At 41.1% G+C, this 24,275-nt stretch overlaps 1 protein-coding gene across 1 annotated transcript; it reads left to right on the top strand.

The window, feature by feature from the left end:
- Window positions 1–3,060: 3,060 nt before the first annotated feature.
- TRIM16 (tripartite motif containing 16) lies at window positions 3,061–23,784 on the top strand. Its single transcript, XM_016161304.2, has 6 exons — window positions 3,061–3,814; window positions 9,039–9,134; window positions 12,200–12,433; window positions 14,441–14,606; window positions 15,073–15,168; window positions 21,210–23,784. Exons 1-6 carry the CDS (start codon window positions 3,317–3,319, stop codon window positions 21,791–21,793), a joined length of 1,674 nt encoding a protein of 557 aa, XP_016016790.2. The 5' UTR covers window positions 3,061–3,316; the 3' UTR covers window positions 21,794–23,784.
- The last annotated feature ends 491 nt before the right edge of the window (window positions 23,785–24,275 follow it).

Consider the following 24,275-nt stretch of genomic DNA (forward strand, 5'->3'; position numbering starts at 1 on the left):
AGCCTCAATTTCCTTGAGCTAAAGTGTGGAACAGGGAATTTGAGGCATGATGAGATGCACTGAAGTTCCTGGAATTAGGGTATGTGATCAAGGTGCCCTGTCTCACTCATCTCAGATATGAACTTAGACACAACACAGTTCCCCAGAGAGCCAAACCAGAAATCTATTTACCAACCTTGACTTAGACCAACCTGCTAATTTATGGACAAGGAAACTGATATTAAGAGAAGACAAATGATTTTCCCAGGACAGCCTGGGAATTAAAATTCAGATTTCCTGTTTTCCATTCAGCTGTGGAACTTCAGATAGCTCAAGGGCTCTGAAGGGGTACTGGAAAAGGGTTGAGCTTCCCCGTAAGTTGCCCTATAAGTTTAGTGGTAGAGACAATGTGACAGGGAAATAATTAATGAAAGGAGGAAGGGTGAGAAAGAGATGGGGAGGGAAAAGATGAGAACTGAGTGAGAGGCCACAAGGAAACCTAGACCGGATCAGTGCCCTCTAACTGGCACTTGAAGCTGTGGAACAGGTCATGCAGGCATCCTCCCCAGAATGACCAAAAGCTCTGTTCAGCTTACAGCACCAGGTCATTCTGAAAGGAAAGCGACTCTGTCCTCTTAATATTAGAGAAAGCCGTAAGGCTAGCTAACTGTAAGAAGCCAGCTCATTTCCCTCCTGGTTGGAGATCTAAAAACAAAGAAATAAAATATAAGGAAACCTTTCTAGAGGTGGGAGGATCTTCAGCAGTGGAAGAGGATAGTCAGAATAGGGATACCTAGGAAAATTTATACAACTGCTTAAAAGGGCTACTTTGAAAGGGATGCTCTCCAACTCTGAGGAGCCTCTGGATTTCTTGGATTTATGAAATGTCCTGGTCATTGACAAGAAATATCCCTTGGTTTCTCTGGGTTAATACAGATCTTGCAGAACTCACTTTGGGAGTGGAGAGCTATGGGGAGTGTGATATTTTGGAGACACCCCAATCCTTGATTCCAGGGGTGAGCTGGACCAGGGCCCCTCCCCTATTATCTCTCTATTGCATTTGTTTTCCAGATCCATATGAGAATATCTGAAGTAATCCTGGGAGAAAGTTGTAGAGTTTCTGTAGGGTACAGAGTTAGGGTCCAGGTACCCTGAGTGTTTTGGTATTCATCTGGCAAATACTAAGTATGCTGTGTACTCCCTTCCAGTGGTGATGCCTAGGTGATGCTTTCTTCTAAGGGGCTACATACTTCCTTTCTCATCCCCTGGTCATCTGTTTTGGGCTAAATTGTGTCACACCCCTCCACCTTAATTCATAAGTTGAAGTCCTAACCTCTAGTACCTTGAAATTTGACTTATTTGGAGACAGGGTCTTTAAAGAAGTCATTAAGGTAAAATAGGGTCATTAGGTAGGTCCTAATTCAATATGACTGATGTCCTTATAAGAAGAGGAGAGTAGGACATATACAGAGGGAAGACAATGTGAAGACACAGAGAGAAGACGGCCATCTACAAGCCAAGCAGAGAAGCCTCAGAAGAAACCAACATGGCCAACACCTAGATCTTGGACCTCCAGCCTCCACAATTGTGAGAAAATACATTTCTGTTTTTAAACTGTGACAAATTGACATAAGTTGAAGCCATTTAAAAATAGCGCCAGGGCAGCCTTGCACGTCTTACTCCTCTAACTTTTGGAATGTTTTAACTGGGGAAAATAATATGTGGACTGGGTCAAACGAACATTGTATTTCAAACAACTGTTTGCAAGCTAACAGGAAAGCAGGCATCCTGACTATTGAACTAAAAATTCTTTAGAATTAGCATCGTCATGTATAACTAAAGAGTAACTTAGCTTATTTGCACCTTCAGAAATTCCTCACTTCTATTCACGTAATTGTTTCCCTTTCCTTTTCTCATCCTTGTCTTCATCCCCTAATAAAAAAACTATTTAGGTTTAAAGAGGTTCAGAACAGGTCTCCCTAAGATATGCCACTTTGGCATGTAAATTATTTTGAGCTGAAGGCAATCAAGACCTTGCAGTCTCATGAGAAACTTACTTCTTCCTTAAGTAATTTAAATTTGGGGCCTTGCCTGTAATAAAAGTTATCACCAGAGACAATTTTTCATGACCTATCTATAAGATAGGGCAAACATCTACTTACTGAACGTCTGTTCTTCTTATCCTCCTGCAAATGACCTTCTTCCCCTCTGAAGCTCCAAGGTGACTTAACTTATCCTTAGCTCAGAATACCATATATACCTCACTTTCCCTTTCTGTCTTTTTCTTGTATGTAGGATCTCTCACTCTTCCATATATGTGGGGTTCCCATGCATATGTAACTAAATTTGGTTATTTTCTCTTGTTAATCTGTCTTATGTCTATTTGATTAGACAAGAACCTAAAAGGGTAGAGGAAATTTTCTTCCTTCTCCACAGGTTTTTGCCTAAATCAGTGCTTCCCAAATAACTATTCTCTTTGATCTCAAATAAATGCTTGTTGCCTCTTGATTTGGCCTTTTATTTTTAGGTTAATGAAACCAACCAGTCAATGTATTTTGTTATCACAGCCCAAGCACACTCATACACCATGTCCAGGAACACTTTATTAAGTGAGCAAAAGGGCTATTTCTTGGCATATACCTCTCTTTAGGAACCATAGGGTAGGATGTGCAGCTTGGGAAGGCTGCCTGAATAGAGCTCTGTATATGGAAGACGACAGGTTTTTCCCTGACCCTCCTGAACTGCACTGAATACCCTAAAGCCTGTCTCCTGGAATGTGTAAGAAGGTGATATGTAAAAAGTCAGATTCGGAAAAATGTATCTTAATCCTAGCTGCCTCATGTTCGATTTTTATGAGGGGAATTGATAAATGGCTGCCCTATTGCTGTTACATTTTGGATCACTTTAAAAAAATGAAAACAAAAACTTAGCCTGTCAAACCATGTAAAGCGATACAGGCTTTTTACGACAGAGCTCAGCAATCTTTCCAGAGCAGCCACAGACACACATGATCTTCTGTTGAGCCTAAGGGGACGAACGATTCACGTAAGAATAGAAGTTTCGGGCTAGACCTGAGGAGGGGCCTGAGACTGTGGGGAGACATCCTGAGTGGCTGTCCTGAGCCTGAGTAATCTAGCTGCCTTGTCGTCACCGCAGCTGGCTGCGGTCCAGTTCCTGAGCTGAGTAATGACTAACTGAGCTTCCTCTGGGAGGGAGGAAACAGTTAAAATCTTGCGGCAGCTGCAATCATCTAGGCGTGGTTCTCTTGTCTGACTTGGGCCGTACAGATCCTGGGACAAGGAGCAGAGGAAGGACAGCTTAGGCAACAGAGCCTAAGATGGCTGAGTTAGATCTGATGGCTCCAGGGCCACTGCCCGGGATCCCTGCTCACTCTCTGGCCGCTCTCAGCTCAGACTCTGGGTCAGCAAGCCCAGCAGAAGAGGACATGGGCTCCCTGGGGAGCCCCCAGGGGGAGATCGAGGGAGAGGGTACTAGCACTGCATTGCAGGGAGGTCCTGGGGTCGAGGGAGAGGAAGAGATCCTGTGTGACTTCTGCCTTGGGGCCAGCAGGGTGAGGGCGGTGAAGTCCTGCCTTACCTGCATGGTGAACTACTGTGAGGAGCACCTGCGGCCACACCAGGAGAACAGCAAACTGCACAGCCACCAGCTGACAGAGCCAGTGAAGGACAGGGACTTGCGCACCTGCCCGGCCCACCACAGCCCACTGGTCGCCTTCTGCTGCTCCGACCGGCAGTGCATTTGCCAGGAGTGTGGCCAGGGTGAGCATAGGGGCCACACCTCAGTCTCCCTGGAGGTTGCCCGCAGAGACAAGGAGGTGAGTGCTGGGGTCCATTTGGGAGAGGAAAGTGGGAAGACGATGTGCCCGGGGAGAGGCAGAGCTCCTGTCATAGCTCCTGGAGCTGCTGAGTTCACTTCTGTGCTCTGAGTTCAGCTGAAAAGAACTTTATCCTTAGTACCTGACTGTTCACCAGGTGTAAATATCTATTGCAGTTGGCTTTGGAAACTGAAGTAGGTCACTCTGTCCCCATCTCAGTCCTGCCGTTCCTGTACATTATCTGTTTCTGTCTCTCCTCATGTTGGCTAGTTTCCTGCTATTTCTCATGCAGCTTTGGGTGTTTAGGCGTGTGGTACAGAAGCTGTGGGGCGTAGGGCAGTGATGTTTCCCTTTGGCTGGATCTGCGTGGCAATTAATGAAGTGTGAAACTTGGCAGAAATTCAAGAGAAAAGAATCAAACTTACCTCATAATTTCTCTTCTTTCCTCTACCCCAAACAAGAGACCAGTAGAAAGTGCTCCTTTAGAGGTACCCAGTATGAAATCTAAGAGCTTGAAAAGTGCTAAGATAACATAGAGTTGGAAACTTACTTCCAGGTACAATGTCAAGAACGGCTTAACTTAGGGAAAATAAAAGTTCCTTATCAGATAGAGGTATCAGGAGAGACTGAAAAACACCATGCTCATAGCCTATCATTTTATTCCCATCAGATAGGGAAACTGTTTCCAGAACAACTTGCCCTAGAGCTGAGAGCCTAAGGTTGTTCTTGGGAATGGATTTAGCAACTTTATATGCTTCATTTCTCATACTTTAACTTTCCATAAGTACTTTTTTTATTTCAATCAGGAAGTGCAGTTGACCTTTGTCCCGCATCCCTTATATTCATGCTCCTCATAGCTCTTTATTTGCACTGCACTCAGCAGCAGGCCTACCTTTGGCCCAGTGTTCCTGGGCAGCAAAGGAAAGAGGTTTCTGGGAAGGGTAGTTTACTTGCCAGGGTCCCTCCCCTACATCCTTTCTTAGGCATAGATTTTCTCCAGTGTTAGTGGGAATTCTTCTGGAAAGCTCTATTCCAGATGCCAATGAGTCACTGTTTCCAGTTCTGTAAGCCACTTGCCAACTGTTTCCAGTGTTTCTGGTCTCTGGGAACGTCATTTCCCTACTTTTATAACCATGAAGAGGCTCTGTATTAACAGATAGATCAAAGGAAAAACCTCCACATATTGAGGAAATTAAGTCTTTATTGAGCATTGCCATGTGCTAAATGCTTTCCACGGATTTTCTCAGCCAGTCCTCAAATAACTCTGTGAGATGGTAATCTTTTTATCTCCACCACATTTGTTCGAACTTATATAGATGACTACGTCATGGAGTGAAAAGTGGAAGCTTCTGGGATGCCCCCCACCCCGCCACTGGAGGAACACAGGACAAGAACCCCAAGATCACAGTATCATAACCTGACATTTTTATGCGAAAACCTTGTGAAATATATAGTAGAGATATCAAGAAAAAGTGTAGTTGTACTGCTTTTTCTTTGGGTTATATATCTGCATTTCATTATACTTAACTGGAAAAGTGGTGCATGTACATGTTGGAAAGCAATCTCCAACAAATATTTCAATAGATTATACCAGGAAAATGTCTCCTTCCCATCCTGGATCCTCCATGTCTCTTTTCAAAGGCAAACACACCATCTATAATTTCTTCTGTTTTCTTTCAAAAATGTTCTATGCTTGTAGCAGTATAGACATAATATGAATTTTAAACATAGTGTAAGCTGATGCAGAACCCCAAATTCAGATGTACTAGGAGAAATCTGGTAAGGTCTGCCTGAGAGTTCTTGTCCTTTCCTCCTGTGTCCTTCTTTTCAGTTCTGAGAGCAAGTTTACTCTGTAAGTGGCAGCCACACTCTAGGTGGCTTTGACAAATCTTAGGAGCTAAAAGAGACCAGCCCGGAAGAGAAAGTACCTTGATGAAGCTGCAACTGACACCAGGATTATTTTGAAAGTTTTATTAGACATAATTAAGGATCCAGAAACCCAATATTCCCTTCCACTGGCCCAAGCCTGCTGGCATTACTTGCTGAAGGTCACTTTGGATTATGTTAAGGGCTAATTACTTAGGCAGGCATGTTGTGCATAAAAAACTGCAAATGGTAGGGTCAGCCGCGAGGACTCAAAACAACAGATCTTGCTCAGTTAACCAAATGAGCCTTTTCTGAAGCTCCCTCGGTCTCTAGCTATGCCAGGGATCAAAAACTCTGGATTTTGGGTGTTCTGGATAGTCTTCGATTATTTGTTCTATTCTTCTGGGCTCTTAATGAGGATCTCATCACTTCCCTTTGCTCCAGACCAGCTTCCTGAGGCCCCTTTCTTCTAAGAGCAGCTGGTCTTTACTCCTCTCAGGCTTGCTGCTGTGGAAATGAAACTGTGTGCATGCATGCATGCATGTGTTGTAAAATTTGCACTCCTTCTCTGACTGCTTTCCTAATCGTTCTGACCCATGAAATGTACACAGTTCTTTTTGTTCCTCCTCAAATTTGTCACACAGTATGGAATGCTTCCTATGGGATAAGTGTGAGGCTACACTGTTTCTCCTCAGGGAGTGTGGACACTAATTAGTAAGGTAAGGTACATTCCATGGCTCCCTGGAGTGCCAAAGGGCTGGGGCAACACAATGCCACATGATCAAAAAAGGGAGTGATCTTGTGGTGTGGTGGTGGAGCAGTGAGGTCAGGGCAGGGTTCTTGGAGGAGGGGAGACTGAATGGGCCCTGACTTAGATCTTGAAGTTCATTATTGACAGGCCATTGCATTCAATATCAGCATTGGTCCCCCAAAGTTCAGAACTGGATGTTGCCTGTAGACACAGTCTTCATGTATAGAAGGAGCCAAGTTTCTGAGAGCCACAGGTATTAGTGTGTCTTGGGGATGAAGGAGAGTTAACCAGCATTGTTTATAACCTGTTTGCTGGTATCCAGAAGGTGGATGATTCAAGGTCACTCAGGAAAAGAATTTTTAGAAATTCTGAGGAATGCCTTGGACTCGGTATTATGTAACATTTTTTCTTAAACATTCTACCAGCTGCATGTATTTTAATAGCAGGGAGGGTGTCTTATTTAACTGGACAGGCATGTAGTAGGTTCTGATCAATTAACAGAGGAATACAGTCAGATGCAAAGCAAATACAAATACTCCAGAAGGCCTGACATCTCATGGCTAGAAATACAAAGAAACTCTCACCATTTGAAATTTGCTTCTCTCTTCTCACACTCTCTTCTCTTCCTGTTTATACCTCTAACCCAACCCCTGGCTGCCCAACTTTGAAGTGCCACCTTTGCCCTGTAGGTAGAACAACAATTCTGTTGACATATTCTGTGACCCAGAGGAGATGCTAAGTGACTTGAGAAAGATCATATAACCAGCAACAGCAGGTCTTCAGACCCCAAATAGGTGCCTTTGTACAATGTATGTCATTACCCTGCTGAAGTAGGCAGGAGGACTCTCTGTGTCTTTCAACATAGGACTGTCTATGCTTATTGACATGACTGTCCTGCTTTGGAGCAGGGCCCGCCATGGCCTAAGGTGTGTGTTTGGCCAAAATTTAGAAACCCTGAAGCTGGAATCTGAGGCACCCCATAATTTTCTAGGAACAGGAATAACTGGAGATACTGACCTCCCAAAGTGGCCCCACCTTTTGTGGTAAACAGGAGTGACTTCTCTTGGGGTGACTCACTCAGGGAAGTCCTCATTAGGTACTTAGAAGCCCTTTTCTCCTTTTATGGTGATCTTCAGACAGAAGAAAGAATAAGCCCCTCACTGGAGACTCTCTGGGTGTCTCCCTGTGGCTCTGGATTATGCCGGAGTTGACCGCTTTACCACATTCTCACGCCCATGCCTGTAGCTAGGGTGTGTTCTGTTGTGTCTGCCACCACCTTTAAACTAGCAGTTCATGCTTACCCCACTCATTTGGAACAGGTCACTATGTAAGCCTTTTTGACAGAATAAGTTCTATATTTGTCCCCAAATAGGCCAGAACTCCCTCTCCTTCCACTCCTCCTCACTCCTGGTCATTAGGTCTCAGGTCTCAAGTGCAGGAGGTCACTGGGGTTCCTTCAGCTCCAAGCCGGTGTCTCAGAATCTGAACAAATGTTACCTGCCTTCCACAGAGTGTCTTGTGAGGTGAATCCCTTGCTTGCCAAGGCTTCTGTTACTGAGAGGCCTGGAATTCGCCCAGGCTTCAGTAGGAGAAAGGAGACATTCCATTTATATCCTTTGAGTTCTATTAGGTCATGATGACTCAGCTTTGAATGCAAACATAACTTATTAAAAACAGTTAAAGCTTTTTTTTTTTTTTTGCTCTCTCATGCCCTTGTGGAAACAGAAAAGTTTTCAAAGACTTAGATTTCATGCCTTGGCACACTTTTTGGCAGAAACTGCTTAGGAGTCTTAGGAGATGAAAGTAAGCTAAGCAATGGGGTCAAAGTAGGCAAACCCAAGGTTTTCAGGCAGGGGCTTGCCTTTCCTGGGAAGGTTTCCTATGCTTGCCTCCAAGAGTGAATGAGAGTATGTGATGGAAAGCAGCCACACCATGGCAGCAATAATAATAATGATGATAATGGCATCAATGACATCGATAGAGCACTTACGGTGAGCCAGCTATTGTATAAAGTTCTTATTTACACATGCTACCTCATTCAGCCTGCACAATAACCCTACAAATTAGGCACTTTAGTTAGCCCCATTTCACAGGTGGAGAGATGCAAGTTTGGAGATGGTAAGCAAATTTTTCCAAAGTCTTAGCAGCTAAGTAGAAAACCTGGGATCTCCACCACCAGCTCTGAGCCTGTGCTCCTTGTTAGGTTATTCTTGGTCAGATGGCCTGGGCTTGACACGATTGCTGAACTCTGTGACCTTGGATAAGTAGCTTGATTTTATCATCTCTCTTAAACTGGAGATGATGACATTTACCTATATGGGTGCGGTTAGGATATTATAAAGTAATACATATAAATGCTTGAAATAATGACCAACATAAAGCAATGTATGTGCTCTTGATATTTTAGCCAATTTGTGCTGAGTTTAGCCCCAGGAGATGCTGGCACACCGATGATCATTTGAGCCTCCATTTAGGGCACTCTAGGCTGGCTTCTGAGATCCACTTTTGAAGTTAAACTCTCCTTTCCATGGAAGGATGTGGAGAGTGCCACTGCTCCTAGGACCTTGTGTGAGCGTTGGGCTTAACGCTGTCTTTTCTTCTTCTTAGGCTGAGCTTCAGGCCACCCAGTTAGACCTGGAGAGGAAACTGAAGCTGAATGAAAACGCCATCGCCAGACTCCAAGCTAACCATAAATCTGTTTTGGTAAGACTGGTTTGGGTCACTTGCCAGGTTTCAGTACACCTGGCTGCTGCTACAGGCTCGGCCAGGCCCATTGGGATTGTAGGACATGGCTGTAGGCCCATATTCCATGTCCATGGGCTTCTTGGGGTTTCTCAGAAAATGAGAATTATAGGTACAGATACAATTGGCTACACCACTAGGTGGCATAACCTTGTTATTGGAATTTGTTAGGAAATTAGTTTAAGGCTCAAAACTGGCAAATGAATTACTTTTTCATAGTATAGAGTAGAAGCAAGACTAGTTCTGTAATAACATCATTTTTATTTTTACATTTGCATATTTTTTGACCAGTAATAAAGGGTGCGTGAGGGAGCGTAAGGGGGTATTTAGAGAGAGTTCTAGGAATTATGCATAATCTTGGCTTCCTCCATCATGAGAGGGTGTTTGGCATGTAAATTTCACTAGTCTTATGTCCTGGCATCCAGAAAAGAGTTGAGAATTGCTGGATTAGTGGGTGATACTTGTTAAGGTCAATGGTATGCCAGGCTACTTTGTTTTAGTGTCTTTGGTTTTATGACCACTTCCTATATAAACTCTAAATAGACCCATACAGTCCCATAAATGTTTCTCATTAGTGGCAAGCCAATAGCCACCACTCAGAAGAGGATGCAACATACCTACCCTATGGTAGTTAGTCAGCATCATCATCTTGACATACTAAGAATGATTCTATCCATCCATCCATCCATCCATCCATCCATCCATCCATCCATATCTAATACATGTATCCATTTCAACTTAATTTCCTCCTCTACAATGTTTACAATTATTGAAGAGTAAATTCCTCCTTCTTAGCCATGTAATATTATAAAAAGAAAAGCAATTGTCCATTTACAGCCCTATAAACCTTCAGAGATTATTGATTTCTAGGTACAAGAAAATCTGGAGAAACAAATGGAACATCTTGCATTTTCCCAGGTCTTTAATTTTCAGACAGTTTGATCCCTATGTAGTTCTTTCCATATTTGTGTGGTAACTGGGGGAGGTAGTTATCACAGTGCCACCATGCACAAAGGATGGGAAGACAGAGAGATATTAAAACTTGTTTGGGGCCTCTAGATCAATGGAATAAGAGAACCTGGGATTGTTACTCCCTTGACCTAAGAATGACTCAGTACATTTACAGGCATGTGTACCTCTTTAAACCATTATCTTTGGTACCTTGTTATATTTGAGGCCCTTCATTTCCATAGTCCTTATTTGTCATCATTTGGGTAGTAAGTTATATCCGTTACCATTCAATTTACATACGAGGAAGAATTATTTCCTCATGGAAAAGTTTAGGAATGAGAGGCTACATGCAACAGCAGAAGGGCCAATTTATCAGCATCGTTTGAGGCTTCCTGTCCACCACCCTTCCTCAGAAAGGTCTTGGTGAAGGAGGAGGGATTTGGACTCTGAGGTTTGTCTTTAGCCTCCTGTCTCTCAGCCTCATTGTATCGTGCTTCTGTGAGGAACCTACATATTGTCATTATAGGGATTAAATGGATTTCTTTCCTTTCCCACAACACCCTTGGTCAAAACAACGTTGTCTTACAGACAACTTGTTGCAAAGTGGACATCCTGACCAGAAGACTGATGATTATAGACTTTCTTTCTGAAGACGGAATCAGTAACTAGCCATGTATAGCTAAAGAATAACTCAGCTTATTAGCACCAATATGAATTTCTTTTTTTTCTATTTGTGTATTTATTCTCTTCCTTTTCCCATAAAAAATCCTTCCCTCATCATATAATTGGGACACTATTTGGGTTTCTGTTTGAATCTGTGCTCCTCAAACTGCAACTCTTTTTGATTCCAAATAAATGCTTATTGCCTCTGAAGAAAGGGAGGAGATAAAGAATATATAAAATGGATTCACTGTAACTAAGCTGCTAAAATTATTAACATTATAAAGACTGAGGCACAAGGAAAGACTTTATTCTTGTTCTAACTAGTCTGGGAACTTAAACTTTTGAACTTTCAGTCCAATGTCAATGCCTGGATATACATTTGGACATACAGTAGACCTCCAGAAAACCCTCTGATTACCCCCATGAAGGACTCACATATCCAGGCCACCTGATATCTACCTTATATCCATTATCCAGACCAGTGGATGTGATCAGATCTCCTAGGACCCATCCTCTAGACCACCTGGCATCTATCACCCAGACTGCCTGATAGCTGACTGTTAACAGGTCTAGAACTAAGAATACAGGACTGATTATTCTCAAGACTGCATATTTTTACTATAAGAACTCTTAACTATAGTAAAAAAAAAAAAAAAGAAAAAAGAACTTTTAACTATAATTGTCAGCACCAGTACATAAGAACTATTAAAGAGAAGAGGAAACTATTTAAAACTTGGATTGATGTTATAAATATGATATCGACTGAAGGCATTAATAAAAGACATTCACCCTGTGAAATGACAGAGTACCACATGCACAAGTGCCATCATGCAAATCTTAATCTTTATCACACTGCATTGCACAGGTGCTGTTATTACCAACATGCAGTCTAAACATTTCATACCTGGTAGAGACACTATAAGCTTAGATGTGCTTTTGGCTTTAATGGCCTTAGTGGGCAGTTTAATCAGACATAATGAAATCCTAAGAAAGCCAATTCATGCTACTGATTTGTATAAAGAAGCTAAATTATTAATTTACCACAATAAATGTAACTATCAAGTACACTGAATACATAAATAGCCCTGATAGAAAAATTGATTTCAGAACCCTGAAGAGCATCCCGACTGTCAGAGCTGGAAGAGGACTCAGATATCATCTAATTCACTCTCTTATCCAATGGTCGAGAGACTAAGTTAATGATGGATAAATAAGTGCTTACATGCTGGAGAGTAAGTCTTTTTTCCAGGAAGCCAGGATTCATATAAGAATAAAAGCCTTCTTTTTACAATGAAAAATTGCTCCCTGATTTACAGGTTTCTCAGGTTTACATTTATATGTGTTGAGTTTCGATAAAGTTAGAAGCCTTGCTAATAGGATCTTTGCTGTGCCCCACTGCCACCCTTGGCCAGGTGTCGGTGTCAGAGGTGAAGATGGTGGCTGAGGAGCAGTTTGGGGAACTCCTTGCTGCCATGAGGAAGGCCCAGGCTGATGTGATGCTATTCTTGGAGGAGAAGGAGCAAGCTGCTCTGAGCCAGGCCAATGGCATCAAGACCCACCTGGAGCACAGGACTGCAGAGATGGAGAAGAGCAAGCAGGAGCTGGGGAGGATTGCTGCCATCAGTAACACTGTCTTGTTCCTGGAGGTACAGGCAACGGGGGTGGGAAGAGTAGGGGGGTTGGAGATGGGATGGCAGAGGTGTCTACACAACTAACACCAGGGAACTAACTGGCAGATATGGGAATGGAACCACTCTTTGATAAATGGGGCATAGGGCGTTGTGGGGACAGAGAGAAGCAGATCTTGATTCAGCAGAGTATAGGAGTACAGGAAGGGTAGCAAAGACTCCCAGTGGGAGACTGAAACCAAGTCATGGAGATGAGTAATGCTCAAGGAGAGGTATGCTTCAGGAGAGCGAACAGTATGTATGCAGGTGAGAGGTTTGAGAAAGCACAACTGTTTTGGGGAACGAAGTGTTTTCATAAATGATGGGAGATGAGGTAGGCTGGGCCAGGTGAACATCTGGCTGTGAGAGAAGTCTGCTTTTTGTCAGGAAGTTCCAGGAACCAATGGAGGACTTCAGATAGGGGGATTGATGACAAGTGTGCTCTAGAAACCACTCTGACAGTAGTAAGGAGGCTTGCCTGGCAAGGGTGAGACTAGAGACCTGTTGCCTTTCAGAGAAGGCTACATGTTCTGAGGTGATTGAGGAAGGCCCAGCAGAGGGGACAAGACTTTTTATTACAATGTGCCATTATACATAAAGGCAAATTTCATTTGAGGTAGACCTGAGCACATGTAATCTTTCAGGGAAGGAACACTAGGCTGGGCATAAATTCTGTTGTCCTGGATTTGTCACTAAACAGCTGCACAGTTTTTAGCAAATCGGTCTCCTTAATTATCACTTCCTTATTTATCAATCAAGTCAGAGTAAGTAATTTCAAGTCTCCTTCAGATCTAATATTTCTAAATACAGATAATTTTTCTTGATCGCATTCTTGAAAAAATTCTCTTCTGGTTACAACAAACATAAATTTTCATTGTGGAAAAAAAATGGAAAATATGGGAAAATATGAAGGAAAACAATCGGCCTTACTCCCACTGTCCAAAGATGGCCATAGTTGACCTCGTAATGAGTGAGAGAAAGAGTAGCAGAAAAAGACAGACAAAAATATAGCATAATGTTTCTTTGTCAGTTCCTTTGCTTTTCAATATCAAAACAGGAAAAAATTGTGAATAAAAATTTGGCTTTCTATATCATGAGTTTTCTCAAAGTTTTCCCAAATTATGTAAATAATTTCCCTTTATTTGTTTCTCTTTTTATCACTTTAACATAAAAACTTTAATATGCATGAAATATATTTTAGTATGTTAACTTATTTATTTTGGTTAAAAATAACTTCCTTTTCCCCAAATTATTAGCCAGCTGAAAAGACACCATTATCGAATAACCCATCCTTTCCCCCACTGATTTAAAATGCTACTTTTATCATGTATGGTACTAAATATATACAGAGTATTAAAATGTTTATCTTTTTCTCTGTCAGCTTTTTGGTTTGGACTTTTTCTTTTCTTCCACTGATCTATCTAGTTATTTTGCTACAACTGTTTTCATCACTAAGTTTTATGTTGTATCAGTCTGTCCTTCAATGTTTCAACTATATTTAAATTTTGATAAGGCATTACAGCTGAAAGCAACCTTTTCTGTCTGAGGACTTGTTTACACATCTTCCGAGTGTAGTACCAAGTCCTCCATTCCTTATTGGGGCTTGTGTTCAAATTAATTAATTAATTAATTAATTAATTTCTAGCAACTGATAGTGTATTAAATCCTAAAGGTATGAGTGTCGCAGGAATGGTACCTTCATTTGGGCAGTTGGCATAAAATGTCTTTTTGTTTTTTGGTTTCCAGTGTGGACTGTGTATTGGAGCTGCTTGTGGCATCTTTTTAAAAGCTCACTTCTCCAGTTAAAAAAAAAATAAGTGCTTTTTATGTTGTTAGATCTTGAGTTGGACATATTACATATTTTCTTTGTGAAGTGCACATTACCATCAACCAATTTTACAGTTGTAGAAAGTGACATAAAGAGACCAGCCTAGTTTAAGAAATACAGAAACCAAAGCAAGTTCTACCATGTTTCTTTTCCTGCAGGAGTATTGCAAGTTTAAGAACACCGAGGATAGCACCTTCCCTAGTGTTTACATAGGACTCAAGGATAAGCTCTCGGGCATTCGCAAGGTCATCAAAGACTCCACTGTGCACTTAATCCAGTTGCTGCACAACTACAAGGAAAAGCTCCAGGAGTTTGCCAAGGAAGGTGAGAAGATTTCTGTGGGCTGTGGTATGTGTGCCTCTCAGAGTGGTTGATGGAGCAGGTAACAGAGAGAGCCAGGGGAAGGAGGACAAAATCATGGGAACGTCTCATTTTGAAAGCCATCCTTTGGCTAGACCATATTACTAAGTGACACTTACCTTGATTTAATTTAATGACTGAGCCCAGAGAAGACAAGTTATCCACATCATGCGATTGGCTGGAATTTCAATGACCAGCTTCTCAGATTGCTAATGCCTGTACTTTTAAGTGAAATCCAAGTCAGTCTGGGATATTTTTCAGTCTATTTTGCTTTATCCATGAGAGAAATGTGGTTCATAGAGCATTGGTTTTCTGAGACATGACTAGGCTCCAGCCCCTTCTTCCCCCAAAAAGCCCAGGGAAGACCTGCTTCTTAAATTCTCCTTACCATCTGGAAGAGGTGTGCATTTATAACTCTCTGATTTTGTAGAGGAGTATGACATCAGAACTCAAGTATCTGCCATTGTTGAGCGCAAGTATTGGACCTCAAAACCTGAGCCCAGCACCAGGCAACAGTTCCTCCAATGTAAGTTGTGAACAGCTCTCCTTTCTTCACTTATTAATATCAGTGTAATGCTTTGCTAAAGCAAAAACTCCATCTCTTACATAGGTTTCAGTTTCTTGCAATCTCAGGTCCATCCCTAAATGAGTACACTTAAAAATTTTTAATAAAAAATTTTTAAACTTTTTATTTTGAAACAATTTCAAGCTTATGAAAACATTGCAAAGTATGACAAAGAATTCCTGTATACCTTCATCCAGCTTCTCCAAACGTTAACACTTTATATAACTACAGTACATTCATCAAAACCAGGGAATGAACATTGCCACAATATCATTAACAAAACTGCAGAATTTATTCATGTTTCAGCAAGTGTTCTAACCAATGTCCTTTTTCTGATCTAAAGGCTGATCTAGAATCACAGATATTTCCATGCCTCCTTAAGTCTCTCTCAATCTGGGTCCAGTCGTTTTGTCTTTGGTGACTTTGGCACTTTTGAAGATCCTGGCTAGTTACCAATGGTTCCCTGTTAAGTCTTGCTTGGCCAGAATTGCATAACTCATTGTCCCGTCATTATGTGGTATTGACCTGGTCAGTTGGCATTCTTAAAAACACTGTATTTCCAATCGATACTTCATTATGATTAACAAGCTGGTGGTTTCATCTCTTAGTAAAGAAAGGACTGCATCTGTGTGTTCGAGGCTCATTTTTTTAGAAAGTTTTTATTTTTCAATCACACTTAACATACACTATATTAGTTTCAGGTATACAACATGGTGATTAGATGTTTATATAACTTATGTGATTACCCTGATAAATCTAGTACTCATCTGATACCACACATAGTTATTACAACATTATTGACTATATTCCTTATGCTATACTTTATATCCCCATGATTATTTTGTTATTACCAATTTGTAATTCTTAATCCCTTCCCCTTTCACCCAGCCCCCAACACCACTCCCATCTCGGATCCATCAAAATGTTCTTTGTATCTATGAGTTTGTTTCCGTTTTATTTGTTTGTTTATTTTGTTCTTAAATTCCACATTTAAGTGAAATCATATGGTATTTGTCTTTGTCTGTCTTGTTCCACTCAGCATAATACTCTTAAAGTCCATTCATATTTTTGCAGATGGCAAGATTTCATTCTTTTTTTTATGGCTGAGTATCATTCCATTGTATATATGTACCATCCAGGTTGCCTCCAAATCTTGGCTATGGTAAATAATGCTGCAATAAACATATGGATTCACGTGTTTCTTTGAAGTAGTGTTTTGGATTTGTTTGGATAATTACCCAGAAGTGGGATTACTGGGTCCTTCTTTTTTCTTGTTATAGCCTTTGTTTTAAAGTCTATTCCATCTTGTATAAGTATTGCTACTCCAGATTTGTTTGTTTGCTTGTTTCCATTTTCATAAAATTTCTTATTCAATCCTTTTACTTTCAGTCTGTATGTATCTTTTGATCTGAAATGAGTCTCTTATAGTCAGGGTATGTAAGGGTCTTGTTTTCTTATCCATTCAGCTAACCTATCTTTTGACTGGAACATTTAATCTATTTACATTTAAAGTTATTGCTATTTTATCATTCATATTTTTGCGATTTTTTTCCTTCTTCTTAAGGAAGTCCTCCTAACATTTCTTGTAACAGTGGTTTGGTGTTTATGAACTTCTTTAGTGTTTTCTTGTCTGAGAAGCTCTTTATCTGTCCTTTAGTTCTAAATGATAATTTTGCCAGGTAGCATAATGTTGGTTGTAGGCCATTGCTTTTCATCGCTTTGAATATTTCATGAAAATCTCTTCTGGCCTGCAAAATTTCTGTTGAGAAATCAGCTAACAGTTTTATGGGAGCTCCTTTGTAGGTAACTAACTGCTTTTCTCTTGCTGCTTTTAAGATTTTCTGGTTGCCTTTAACCTTTGGTATTTTAATTATGATGTGCCTTGGTGTGGGCCTCTTTGGGTTCATCTTGTTTGGAACTCTCTGTACCTCCCAGGTTTACAGGTCTATTTTCTTTGCCAGGTTAGGGAAGTTTTCTGTCATTATTTCTTCAAATAGGTTTTCAATTCCCTGCTTTCTCTCTTCTCCTTCTGGTACCCATATGATTTGAATGTTGGAATGCTTGATGTTGTCAAGCATTTAACTAGCCCCTTAAACTATGCTCAGTTTTTTGGATTCTTTTTTCTTGTTGTTGTTCTAATTGAGTGTTTTCTGCTACTTTATCTTCTAGACTGCTGATCCAATCCTCTGCTTCACCTACTCTACTGCTGATTCCCTCTAATGCATTCATTTCAGTTATCATATTCTTCATTTCTGATGGGTCCTTTTTTATGTTTTTCTATATCTCCATTTTTATGTTTTTTATCTCTTTGTTAAAGTTATCACTGAGTTCATCTACTTTTCTCATAAGTTCATTGAGTATCCTTTTAGCCAGTGTTTTGGACTCTGCATCTGGTAGATTGCTTGTTTATGTTTTGTTTAGTTCATTTTCTGGAGCCTTGTTCTGTTCTTTCATTTGAGACATATTTCTTTGTATCCCCATTTTGGGTGCCTCCTGTGTTTGTTTCTATATATTAGTTAGTGCTAATATGTCTCCAAGTCCTGGTAAAGTGGCCTTATGTTTTAGGTGTTCTGTGGGGCCCAGTGGCACAGTCGTTTCTGGTCACTTGAACTGGGTGCTTCAGGTATGTTCCTTTATGGTTGTGCCTTCCTATGCTAGTTGAGACTTGGTTGCTATTTGCATGTCAATGGGAGATATTGACCCTAGAGATGATTGTTTGTGAGGACTGGTAAATGAAGGACTGACCCTACAGAACAGGATTCACTTTAGCAGGGCTTTTTGTGCCCTCCCAAACAGCCTTTTGTGTGTGTTACTCTTAGATGCAGCCCCAGTTTGTACTCAGGCTTGATCCAAAGCTGGCCAACTGGTGTGCTGGCCCTGGGGCCTTCTGGGAGGAGCCCTGCCACAAGTCAAGTTCAGCTACAGCCTGTGGTCATGAGAGGAGGCAAGCATATTTACCTGCCCCACCATCTTGACTGGTTTTTGCTCAAGGCTCATTTTTATGACATTTGGCTAATTTATCTAGTTTTGAAACATGCCATCGAACCCTGATTCTTCTTGTTTTCTGGGGGTAACCGCTGGCTGACTAACTCCTGGACCCCTTTTTTCTCTGGTTATTACATGTAGCCTCATGTTCTGATGCCTGTCTTCTATTTCTGCTAGAGTTGCCATTTTCCCCAGAACATCTTGGGTTTCACAGTTTCCTTTATTCTTTCTTGCTTCTTGACAAAAGCACATCTATTTTACAAACAGATATAATTAATAAAAGAAGCCAAACATTCTTCATTTTTAACATTAAAAATAACACATATTCTTTTATAATCTATTTTCTTTTGCATTACAAATGTCTTTTTGTATACAAAATATTAACTTTTTCTCTTTGAGTATTATTAAAAATCTTTAACCTTTTATAAACTCACATTGTTTCACTTTTCAAAGTTCTGGGACTCAAATTGCCAACTTGACCAGTTGGAGCCACTTATATGCTGGCCTCTTTCTCTTTTAAGTATTGATATTCTGTCCTTGACATTCTTAAATGTATCCTTGCTTTCTGAAACTAACAGAATGTTCCAGACCCATTCTGGTTTTCTTGTCCCAGGACATAGAACCACCTTCCCTTCTGGGAGTCCTGAGTCCCCTTAAATGAGAGGAATATTATTGTCCAAAATCTGGATGTTAAGGATTGCCAAAGGGATCGGTGGTGGGTAAATGTGCTGCTGTGGATACTGTTGGGGCCACCGGGGCTACTGTATCCTTATTTCCTTTCAGGATGTGGTATCATTAACTAGTAAGAATTTCTCTTACCAAAGGAGTTTGGAAAGCTCCAAGTTAAACTAAGATAATTTCTTAAATTAATGTATTTTTAAATAGCCTTTAATATGCTAATTCATTTGGCAAGTATATACTGAACGTCTTCTCTGAGCTAGAACCCCAGGACAGAGTTCCACATAAAATGTGGATGTTATAGATTAGAAGGAGGACAAGCATGAAACAAACATACAAATAGATTATACACATTGTGATGAGTAGCATGAAATTTAAAAAGCCAGGGTACTCCGAGAGTCAGCAATGAGGAGGCAACTGATTCAGATCAGGGAGTCGTAGAGAGCCTTTTTGAGGACAGGGATTCTTAGCAACCTAAAAGGATCAGTAGTAACTACCCCGACTTAGGTTGGGGTGACGATTGCATCGCAGAGGGAATGGTCTGTGCTAAAGCCCTGAAGTGGGCTCAGTGTTAGGTCAGTCTGAGGTCAGGGTGCTGGAGTGTGGTGATCAAATGGGATTGGGCAGGAGACAAAGCTGGGACACAAGCAATGGTCACTTGTGTGCTGGCCTCTTTCTCTTTTAAGGGCTATGCAGGCTGGGGCAAGGAGTCACTACCTTCTCTGAAGAGCAAGGGGCGCCATTAAAGGGCTGTAAGCTGGGCACCACATGATTCACTTTAGCCTACATTCTGAAACAAGCACTGTGGCTCTTTCATGGGGAAAGTATGGAAGTGGGGCAAGGGAGAGCAACATGACCAGCAAGGAACCTCTTGCCCTAGTCTGGGCAAGATTTGGTGGTAGTTTAGATGGGAGATGAAGCAGTGTGCTAGAGAGAAGTGGGTGGTATCCACGGGGCTTGCTCCTGCCTCTGTGTGTGTGAGGAGGGATAAGGTGGGGGTGAAGATAAGGGCAAAAGAAATGTCAAAAATAACTTTGGTGTGATTTGAGCAGCTTTTGCATGGAGGTGCTATTATTCTTTGGGACTGGGAAGAAAAGACGTGTGGGGAACTGTTTTGAGAGTTCACCAGGTTAAATATTGGTTAATATTATTTTCAAAAAACAACTGAAGAATGGATAAAATGTAAGTATATGAATGCCTGTTCCCCCAAAACCCTTGCTAATACATATTTGTTGCATCAATGAGTAAATCAATGGATTTTATTTTTCGATTCAGCTCAGCAATAACACAGTAAATGCCAAGTAATTTGAACTTCCAAAAGAATGGAAGTGAAGTGACTATTAAAAAGGGCTTAGAATCACTTACTATTTGTATGTGTGGGTTTTCCCACCAAGCAATTCTCCATGACACCAGCTGGGTGTCCTACAATTTAACTCCATTCTAACACTATCCACCTGGAGATAACATCAGATCCAATAGGCTAAAGGCTCAATCCCACAAGATTTCTCTCATCCCACCTCAGGGAGTCATAGAGATGCTTTATGCCAATTGTGAGTAATAGGTCCCCAGGTTATCCACAACTTCTGTCTGACTCAGCTACAAATCAGAGATTTCCAAAACCTCCTCCTCAGGTTCAATTAATTTGCTAGAGCAATTCACAGATTCAAGGAAACTTCTTTTGATGTTTACAAGTTTATAAGAGGTTATGATAAAAGATACAGATAAACAGCAAGCTGAAAAGATTCATAGGGTGAGGTCTGAGAGGGTCCTGAGCTCAGGGGCTTATGTCTCCATGGAGTTGGGGTATGTCACCTCCTGGTGTGGATATGTTCACCTACCTGGAAGATCTTTGAACCCCCTCCTAATGAGATTTTTATGAAGCTTCCTCATGTAGGCACGATCAATTATTAACTCCATTTTCAGGTCTTCTCCCCTCTCTGGAGAAGTAGGGAGTGGGGCTGAAAATTGCAAGCTTCTAATCATGGCTTGTTTTTCCTAGTGAGCAGCCCTCATTCAGGAGCCACCCAGGAGCCCACCTAAAGTTGCCTCGTTAAAGCAAAAGATGCTCCAATCACCCAGAAAATTCCAAGGGTTTCAGGAGCTCTATGCCAGGAATGGGGGTGGGGAGCCCAAGTATGTATTTCTTATTATAAATCATAATATCACATTGTGTTCTCTGTTTTCTGGTTTTCACCCACCTTGTTTCTAGAGCCTGGGTAAACAGAAATCAAGGAGATGGATGTTTACTCATACTTTGGCATATGATCAGGTTTGAAGTGTTCTGTTTCAATCAGCTGTTGTTTTCTGACCTATTCTCCTTGACTTCTGTATCTCCTCAGATGCATGTGACATCATGTTTGACCCTGACACAGCACACAGATATCTCCGGCTACAGGAAGACAATCGCAAGGTCACCAACACTACGCCCTGGGAGCATCCCTACCCGGACCTCCCCAGCAGGTTTATGCACTGGCGGCAGGTGCTGTCTCAACAGAGCCTGTATCTGCACAGGTACTATTTTGAGGTTGAGATCTCTGGGGCAGGCACCTACATTGGCCTGACCTGCAAAGGCATTGACCGGAAAGGGGAGGAGCGCAACAGTTGTATTTCCGGAAACAACTTCTCCTGGAGCATGCATTGGGATGGAAAGGAGTTCACAGCCTGGCACAGTGACACGGAAACCCCGATCAAAGCCAAACCTTTCCGGAGGCTGGGCATCTACGTCAACTTCCCAGGAGGGATCCTTTCCTTCTATGGCGTGGAACCTGATGCCATGACTCTGGTTCACAAGTTTGACTGCAAGTTTTCAGAGCCAGTCTATCCTGCCTTCTGGCTTTCTAAGAAGGAAAACAGCATCCGAATTGTGGATCTGGGAGAGGAACCTGAAAAGTCAGCCCCCGCCTCAGCGGAAGCTGCTCTGTAGGCTCTAGGATCCATATTCCAGACTTTTGCTAACCACAATAATTGAACTGCAGCTTGCATTAAGGGTGACTTGGGGATAGAAATCTCTACCAGTGGTAGCTGGCGTTAGAAATCATGTGGGTCTGTGGAGGAGAATGGCGTGGCTTCTCCCGTTTGCTCCACGCTGTGCTATTCTCTGTGTTTGTAGTTATCTTCAGGTCTCGAAGTCCCCTTCATTATTTTTGAGTGATATTCTGTCTACTCAGGTGAACGGCACACTGTACCCAGAATTGGTAATCAGGAATCTTCAGAGAGAGCAAAAAAGATCATAGAGTAATCATAATAAATCGCTAACTTTAACCTCCATTTTCCATATTCCAGACACTGTTCTGAGTGCTTCCTATGCATCAAGTTACATGACCCTCATACAACCCCATGGGTAGACACTCATATCATCCCCAATTTGCAGATGGGAAAACTGTTGTTCAGGGTTTAGTTAACTTGCTCAAGGTCACTGTGGTCACATGGTGAGTGAGCGACAGAGCTGGGATTTAAACTGGGAGGGTGACATTGAATATTTAACCACTATACCATGCTGCCTTCCTCATTAGATGTGGGTGCTGTGTTTAATGGAATAAACTACATGATGAACTGCACACATGGAAGGAAACAGCACCTTAAACCTTCCTCTCAGAGTCTGAAAATCTCTTTGCATTCTCTCACATCTGATAGGCCATGCAAGCTGTGCAGTGTCAGAAAACTCATTCACCCATTTTTTTGAAAGGGGGGGCAGGGACAGTGAGAATTATAAGGAATATATTAGTGAAGTCCAAGTCTTAGTCCTACGACCTCTGGAGAAGGGTCTTATTCCTCTCATCTGAAGTCTTCTAGACTATGTGGACTTGTTTGATTTCTCACTCAAAGGAGAGTTCTTCAATTATTCGAGGGAAGTTCTCACACATGTCCTCCCAGTAAGTTCTTCACACTTTATTTCCCACTTTTCTTGTTTTCACACTGTATTTCCCACTTTACTTCATGGTTTCCAGAGACCTTTCACCCTCCCTGATCATTTCATCCTCCTTTTAACAGATGTGCTCCATAAGATTAATGGTGAATGTTCATCAAGGTTTTAGGCAAATGACAACATAACCTGAGAACATAACCTGAAACCCATGTTGGAAATATAACTTCTGGTTCTTTTCTTGTGACCTGTGTCAAGGCAAGTCTGTTTACCCAGGCTGTTGTTCCCCCTGGAAAAGAGATGGGTGAAAACCAGAAAGCATAACATAAAAATGTCATTATTTATAATAAAAAAAACCTACTTGGTCTCTACCCCTGGTTCCTGGCACAGAGCTTCTGAAACCCTCGTAATTTCCTAAATGATAAGAACACTAGGAGCGTCTTTTGTTCTAATGTTTGTCTTGTCTTTGACCAGTCTGGTGTTCCTATCTCAAGAGTATTTTACTTCAGTATCTCTCGACTTGTTCCCAGAGACCCCGTCCTATTATTTGTACCTGAAGATATATACAGTATAGGATTTGAATTTTTAAAAATTTGAATTTTATTGAATTTATCTTTTTACTTGAATTTTAAATTTCATCACATTATTACTGCTTACTGAGACAATTTTGATTAATAATTCAATTTCCAATATATTATCTCTTCTTCCTTGCCTGGTATCACCTACAGAATTGTTAATCTTTTCTTTTTAAGTCTTGATCTTATTGATACATATATTTATTGGGATAGGACCAAATTCAAAATCTTGCAACATTCAGTCAATATGCTCTGGATTTAGTTATTCAATAAGTTATGCTAATTGGTAGAACTGGGCAATAATGTAGCCTGCCTTTTGCCCCTTTAACCATTGGACCTGAAGAGGGATTTTTTCAATGGCAGGGATCAAAATAAGCTATGTCTTCATTTCCTTGCTGTTTCTGTCTAATAATGCTTTTAAAAGGGAAAATGAGGTACATGAAATATATTGAATTGGCCTGCTTTGTTTATATTGAATCCCTGTGGTTGTTGGTGTCACGTTCTTTTCTAAATGCTCACAAACTATTTGATAAACCGTTTTAGAATTCTGCTGTGGGTTAACATCAGGTTGACTAGCCAGTTGTTTCTAGAATCTACCATATTTTTTAAAAATCAAGACAATTTTCTTGTCCTTATCTTCTATCATCCTCCCTAATTTCTCAAAGATTAATACCTGGTTTTTGGTCATATTGTTAAATTGTGTCTGTGTCATGAGACGTGATTTGTTTAGGCCAGAAATACTTGACTCATATAAAAGGAACCCTTTGGGTGCTTCCTTACTTGCTGTGAACTTTATTTTTATGTCAGGTCTTTTTGTTTGTTTGCAGTTTCAAGACCTTTCTGCTTAATATAAAATATCAAAGCAAAATTGAGTGTTAGGAATATTTGCTTTTTTTCTGTCATTGCCTCAATTGATAGGCATATCATTTTTTTCTGTTTTCTTGGTCCAAAAACTGAAAATTACCTAA

This window comes from Rousettus aegyptiacus, unplaced genomic scaffold (assembly GCF_014176215.1).
Source record: "Rousettus aegyptiacus isolate mRouAeg1 unplaced genomic scaffold, mRouAeg1.p scaffold_m13_p_6, whole genome shotgun sequence".
Classification (NCBI taxonomy): domain Eukaryota; kingdom Metazoa; phylum Chordata; class Mammalia; order Chiroptera; family Pteropodidae; genus Rousettus; species Rousettus aegyptiacus.